General features: G+C 45.4%; 1 protein-coding gene across 1 annotated transcript; it reads left to right on the plus strand.

Moving 5' to 3' along the window:
* CENPM (centromere protein M) lies at nt 1–7,043 on the plus strand. The gene is made up of 6 exons (XM_064731956.1): nt 1–134; nt 308–387; nt 2,954–3,052; nt 4,088–4,167; nt 5,169–5,260; nt 6,062–7,043. Exons 1-6 carry the CDS (start codon nt 78–80, stop codon nt 6,185–6,187), a joined length of 534 nt encoding a protein of 177 aa, XP_064588026.1. The 5' UTR covers nt 1–77; the 3' UTR covers nt 6,188–7,043.

The raw sequence follows: 7,043 nt of genomic DNA on the forward strand, positions 1-7,043 counted from the left end.
ACGTCGGCGCAGGGCGGAGCGCGGCCGCCGCCGTTTGAATTCCGGCGGGCGGGCAGGAGGCGCCGTCTGCCGCGGGGATGGCGGTGCTGCGGCCCTTCGACAAACTCCCGCGGCTCAACTCCGGCATCCTCCTGGTAGGTCCGGCGATGGTCTCGCCGTCCCTTGTCCTTCCCTTTCCCCTGCGCGGCCCCGCTGTGGGCGCCCGCCCGTCACCTGCCCCCGCCGTGTCGGGCCCGGCCCGGCCCGGCCCCGCGCGGGGTTTGGCAGTCCGGGGCCGGTGTGCAGTGTGCTCTCGCTGTGCCCGCAGCTCGTGGGATCGGACGAGGCGCTGCAGCGGCAGCTGGCGGAGGCGATCCTGCATGAGAAGAAGGACTTCAACATCAGCATGTGAGTGCTGGCGAGCGGGACGCGCCGCCTGCGGCCCCGGGCCCGTACGGGACCCGCTGGCACCTGGTCCAAGAGGCGCAAACCAGCGGCTGTGACGCGAATTCACGGAAAGCTTCCGCTTCAGATTCCCGATGGCCCGAAATTGGTTAAAAGCGCGGGTTCCGTCCCCGTGGCAGGAGTCGGAGCGGTAGAGCACACGGTTCAGAGAGCGACTTCGCTCTTGCGAACGCTAGAGAGCACCAGTGCCCAGATGTGAGCGCATCTGCGGCGGGCAAACCCGTCTGTCCTCAGGGCAGGCGCTTTGGGCATGCTTGGGAACGGAACGGGAGGCGAGGTGGAAGCATTTCCCACGTTCATGTTCACATACCCTTGCCTTTTGCATGTTGCTCAGATGTTTCATTACTAAATTGGAAAGGTGTGAGAGCAACACATTTTTTTCCCCCGCCCGAGAGACAGAAATTAAACATCCTGGGATAAAATGGGACAGGTACAATGCTTGCAAGTACTTGCAGGAGAACAAGTGTTTCTGAAAGATGTCCGTTGCTTTGGATGCTCTTTGTAGCTGTTTTCTGGTTTGTGTGCACACATGTGCGTTTCCTCCTCAAGCTATTAAGACGCTCTTGAAATTTCAGCTTTAGCCGCATGACATGTCCTGTCTTAAAAGCTTGATTAACTAACTTTTTAAAATAAAATGTCCTTGACAGCTCTTTTACCAAGACCAAATGAGTTTAGTCAGCTCTTCAGAAGGTGTTTGTGTTATTTCTCTGCTGTAATCCATGGCTATGCAGTAAAAGCAATCCAGGCTAATGTTCTGCTGGCTAATTAGAGTGACTGTAGTGCTCTGATTGTGGCATCTTGGATGTCTGTGCTAACTAATTTTAAATGAATTACCCCGTTTTCTTTGTGAAACCTGCAGCCTCTGCTGAGCTGTGGAATGCCATAACTAGATGGCTGCTGGGTAACTGCCCAAAGGCACAGAATCGTGTGCTCGTGCTACAGAGCAAGGTGCAGCCCTGTGTAAATATTGCTAGGAAAGCAAAACCAGTGGGGTTCTTTCCCCCACTGAGTTGCTTTGGGATTGTACACATTACAAACAAATACAGTATCTAATCTGACAGCTCTACCTGTCAGGTACAGCTGTTGGGTGAAGACTTACAGGGCTTGGGCTCTTTGTGTCTCTTATTGCTGGGTGGGGGGGAAAAGGCTTCTGCAGTGCATATCTGGAGACTGCTGTCATCATCTAGTCATGTTGGTTTAAATATAACAGAATTCCAAACAATGCAGTGCTTTTTCTGGGTCACTTTTATCTTCTCCCCCAAGGAGATCTGATACTTTCATCGAAGAGTCTCCCTAAATTTCACCTTAAATTAATAAGCTGCTTTGTGTTTCAATTAATAAGCAGTGTGTCTTTCAAACTCACTTTGCTCATCTCTTGTGTTAGTTTCAGAGTGTTTTTGTTAAATCATATCTCCCATAAATAGAAGAAACAAAACACCTTCATTTGGGGACTAGCAAACAAAACTACAAACTAGGTAGGATTAATAGAAGGGAATGTGTGCCATGGTCTGTGGCTGCTGGAGAAAACTGTTAAGTCCTTGAGACCGAATTGCTAGAAGTAATATTCCCAAAGAAGACCAGAATCAGTGTTTCTCTGTTTGCTTCCAGAGAGAAAATGGGTTGTGAGGGTGGCTGAACTTATGGGATGTTTGTTTGCCCAGTTTAAATGAAGGTGATCTTCCAAAAATGCAGTGCTGATAATGGTCTTCCCTGTGGAAGATCCAGTTCTGTACTGCTGAAACCTTTTTTGGTAGAGTTTTTGGTTGGTTGGTATGCTTGTTTGTTTTTTGTTGTTGTTAGTTGTTTGTGGTTGTTTGGCTTTTTTAGTGGGCAGAGATGCAAAAATCCCCACCCTTGTTATCTCTAATTAGCAGTTGTAGTACTGTGTAGAAGGATGCCTGAACTAACCTAGTAGTTTCTGACATAGCAAAAGGGTTAAAAGGGAGGGTAATGATATAATAGAAGCTCTTTTTGAGTTATAACTTAATCTATAAAGCTGCTCTAGAGACAAATTTGTGGTTTAAGGTTCTTCTGTACCTGGAAACGTTGCCTCTCCTGTGTGAGCATATGAGCAGTATCTCTGGAATGTGACAGAAAAACATTGATGCATTTGAAACAACTGAAACCTGGCAGCAAAATATTCCAGTAAAGAATTGGGGTTTGCTTTGTTAGAAAGGATTCTTTGTAACAATTAAATGAAATGACTTGCCATAGAGATCTGCATGGAGAAAACGTTTCTGTGAGTCTTGTTATGCTCTAATAAGCGTCCCATTATAACCAGCCTTGTCTAGCAATTACCATTGTGCCTGTCAGCAACTGTGAGTGGGCCTAAGATATGAGAGTACCACTTAAACAATCACAGTGCCTCTTCAGTGCCCACGGATTCAGTAATTAGCAGGCTTCCTGCTAACTTGCTACAGGGTGAACTGCAGAGGTTGTGTGATTATGGGTGAGTGGGTACTGCCTTGCCAAGCTAGTTGGTTAAACTGGCAAATTTGTTATCTCGCAGTCACCTTGCTACATCCCTCCCCTTACCTTCCGAGAGGGATCATCTTCGACCCAGGATGGATCTGGTTGTGTTTATGATCGACATCAAGAGCAAGTACAGGTAAGAGAAGGGCAAAAAGATGAGAGGGGGGCTGATATTCTTTCTTGGTTTGGCTAAATCTGCATTTTTACTGTATTGGAGTTGCTGAATAGTGGGTTTCAAACCCAAGATTTGCTGTGGTGGAAGAACTCAGTAATGTATACAGTGGCTTTCTGGCCTCCAGCAGTGGATTAGGACTGAACTGCTCTGTCCAATAACATGCCTGTTGTGCACTAAGTTGCCATAGCAGAGAAGGCAGAATTTATTTCTGGATCTGGATGTGTGACAATACAAACTGAGCTTTGGAAAGATGCTGTCTGTAGAATTAGATGGAAGTGCTGGTGGTGCTGTGAAGATCTATAACGTGCAGAAATCTGATGTGCACTGGGCAGTGCTGCCCAACAACCAGCAAGTGGCTGTGTCTGTGTCCTCAGTTCACTGACACTCCTGGTCAAGTGGGATCAGCACTATGGATATCTCTAGGCAAAAGAGAAAAGTCTGCAGGGATTGATCCCTTTTCTATCATCTTGTGCTCAACTTTGTAGAAATGATACTTGTTTCCCCAGGCCACAAGTAAAGACTTGCTAAGGCACAGAAGTCAGCATTTTATTGCTTACTTAACTTGTGACTGATGATCCTGGGCTCTCATTTACCAAAAATGACAGGCCCAGCTGCATACTTAGAGCACAGATGGTGCTGCAGAAATGTGTGGGCAAGCGCTTCCTGAAAGAGCCGAAGTGGTGCTGAAGTTTCATTGGATATTAATGAATTCAGATGCTTAGTGTCTGTAAATCATGGAGGACACTGTTCAAACTAACTCTAACTGTTGAGTCTTGAGTAGAAAGGATATGTTATGGGTTATTAAACAGCTGTGGGTATTACAGAGGTCTCTGATGTCATGCTTTTAGCATAAAGCAGAACTTTGCGAGCTCACAAATCAGCAGATGTTAACATCATTGTTTTTCTAATTGTGCTTCTGAAAATTATTCCTGTTATCCTTATGCTGCACTGATTTAACCTCCCTGTCCAACTGGATTGCCTGTACTTTTCTGACAGCTTGAAGAATGTTGAAACTTCCCTGGCTTATGTGGATGCCAGCTTCTTCCTGGGGAAAGTGTGCTTTCTTGTCACTGGGGGTATGTATGGCACCTCTTCCTCCTCTCCAGGCAGCACAGCTCTGTTGGTTTTCTTAAAACAGGGCCCTGACTTAACTTGAAACAGACTAAAGGAAACCAGTGGGTTTGTTGCAACTTTGTTTAAATTATTTCTGAACTCCTCTGCCTTTTTTATTTTTCTAGATAAAACACGCTTCTCTCATGCTCACTTGCTCTCTCCTTTTTGTTTTTGTCAGTCAGACCTCTCTTCTCTGTTCCTAATCCCTGAATGTGATTTGTGTTACTGGGGTTTTTTTGTGTGTGTGTGTGGCACTCCAGAAGTCTGTTCTATCTGCTCTTGCAGATCTGTCTTAATGATAGTCCTAATGAGCAGTGAGAAGCATATGATACTGTGGTAATAAAGTGAATCTAAATGGATGAGCTACAAAACTATCAAGTGTAGTCTCAATATAGTATCCCTGCTGTGTACTGAGGCCACGTTGTGCCTCTATTCTGTCTCCCAGTGCTTTCCTGTGTACCCTCCCTGCTTCAGCTCTGAGGAACTGGAGGGGCCTGACTGTACTGCTCCGTGTTGGAATATAGGTGCCGTGTCCCTGGAGTTTGGGGGTCAGGAGGCCTAATTCTGAAGTAGAGCAGTCTTAGCATTGTCTTGTGTTATGGCTCTCTTGATGAAGTTAATTCCTTGGAGACCAGACCACTCTGATACCAAATGAGTCGGGAGGACTTCTTTGTGAGTGAGTGGAAGCTGATGGTGTGCTGATCCCTTATGCAGTGTTAATGTTACATGAAGAATGATGTGGTACTATTCCTGCTGTTAGTATTATGAAAGACTTCTGTGCTAATTTCATTTCAAATCTTGTACCATTCTGTTTGCACTGCTCACTGTTGCCTTACCTTCTATTATGCTCTCAAAATTAGCTCAATCCAATCCTCAGCTCTGGATTGTTCTGTGGATGTGGAATTTACTAAAACTTTTCTTTGCTGATAATGAGGCTTGTAATTGGGAAAATGTTTTTTTTTAGTTGGCAGGGTGAATGCTTGCAGCATTGAGACGAATGCTGTCCGTAAATTAGGAGAAACCTACTGCAGCCCTGTGCTGTTCTGTGAGCTGGAGGTAAGGTGCTTATTTGACATCTCAAGGGATTTCTGAATTCCACTGCCCTGTGATTGTTAGAAACTGGATTGTTAGAAACATTATGTTAGCAATAAATACATGTAACAATAAATACATATGCTGCTGGCCTTCATAAGTGTCCAGAGACCAGACTCTGTCTACAAGAACAGTAGAGGTTCAGGAGTCTGGCTGTCCTTGAAATGAGTCTTCTAGTAATTTGGTCCTTCCTGTGCAACTTCAAAACTTCACAAAGCCAAGCCTAAGCTAACAAAAACCATCTCTGATATGCAAAACATTGGAACACTTGTTCCTTGCTGCATTTTCTCTTCCTGGGAGCCCCTGAACTGTTATTTGCCATGTGACTCCCTTGCCCATGTAATGTTTTGTGTCAGCCAAACTTTGTGGCTTCTCTGACAATTTTACCATCTGATATCCAATTACCTGCATGGTCTAAAAAGCTGGAGGGAGAGTTTGGCATTCAGCAGCAGCACACTTCACTTTTCTGTGTACTTGTCCCTGCATGCTCACAGACAGTTTCCCTACCAGCAGGTAGAATCTGTGCCTTTGGCAAGCCCTTCAGCATTCTACCTGGCAACACTGTACCTTCCTTAACGTTAGGGAAGTAAATGGGCCTGTTTGGGGTTTTCTGCAGCTAGCCACTCGATGCCTGCTCTGGTTCTTTCTTTTGTCAAAGCTTACCGTTGCTTCTCTTCTTTTGTATTGATTAAATAATGTCTCCAAAGCTTACCGTTGCTTCTCTTCTTTTGTATTGATTAAATAATGTCTCCATTTTGTTTCCAGTTGGAAGGCATTCGAGCTGCTACTGCTCAACGACTTGTGCGGATGTTAAGGATCTGTGCTGGTCTTGTACCGGGAGTTTCTGCCTTGTCCTTTGTCTCGCTGATGAGGAAGTCTGATGATGATTAGCTTCTCATTGTGGTACTTCACACACATTCATCAGGTTTTTTTTCACGTCAGGCATTCAAGCTGCTGCAGTTGGAATCACATTGGGAAGCTTTTTTTGAGTGACTTGTCATGACCACTCATCCAGAACTGTTCCTAGTTGCTCACTTCTCGATAAAAGTTTGATTCCTATTCCATGGATAACAGATAGGGAGGGTAGTTTGAATTGGGGATTCCGATCCATTATTACATCTGAATCCCATTTCATGATCAGGTTTGAGTTTTTTCCACTTGGCCAGTGGCTACATGTTCTTCTGAGAGAATATTAGAAGAACAGGCTGATGTCTCCAAAGTACCAGAGAAGAGGCAGCAGGTTCTTTCTTTCAATTGAAATGCAGCACCTTAGTCTAATGTGAAATCTTGCTGCCAGGTTTTGTCTGTCCACCAAGAGAAGAATGGGGAAGGAAGGCTGGCCTGCAGCTTCTAGATAGACTGCACTTGCTAGTTAATGATCCAGCTGTGTGAACATCTGCCCAGCAAAGGGCTCACTATTTCCATGTCTGGTTCCTAATTGGGAAGGAAGGGACTAAAGATGAACAACCTAGCACTTTAGCTTTCTTTTAGATCCTCAAAGAAAAAGACTCCACCTGTCAAGCCCAAAGGGAGCCCCAGTAGTGCAGCCTCTGGGGCTGACCAGAGGTGAAACCCAGCAGCCAGGACCACAGCAGCACACAGAAAACAGGTTGTCTCAGCTGGTTTGGCATATGCTGTGTATAGTCCCTTTACTAACAGGTTCTGACCAGCTGTAAGTTGTGCCTTGTGCTTACTGCAAGTCACTGAGATTTGAGAGTTCTGATTTAATAAAGCAAGTGATATGTAA

This window comes from Zonotrichia leucophrys, chromosome 1A (assembly GCF_028769735.1).
Source record: "Zonotrichia leucophrys gambelii isolate GWCS_2022_RI chromosome 1A, RI_Zleu_2.0, whole genome shotgun sequence".
Lineage (NCBI taxonomy): Eukaryota > Metazoa > Chordata > Aves > Passeriformes > Passerellidae > Zonotrichia > Zonotrichia leucophrys.

Excerpts from the sequence above, each read along its gene's own strand:
- CENPM (XM_064731956.1), top strand. The coding sequence starts at position 78 with ATGGCGGTGCTGCGGCCCTTCGACAAACTCCCGCGGCTCAACTCCGGC. Across the intron at positions 135-307 it reads TCAACTCCGGCATCCTCCTG|CTCGTGGGATCGGACGAGGC; the intron begins GTAGGTCCGGCG and ends CTGTGCCCGCAG. Across the intron at positions 4,168-5,168 it reads GTGCTTTCTTGTCACTGGGG|TTGGCAGGGTGAATGCTTGC; the intron begins GTATGTATGGCA and ends GTTTTTTTTTAG.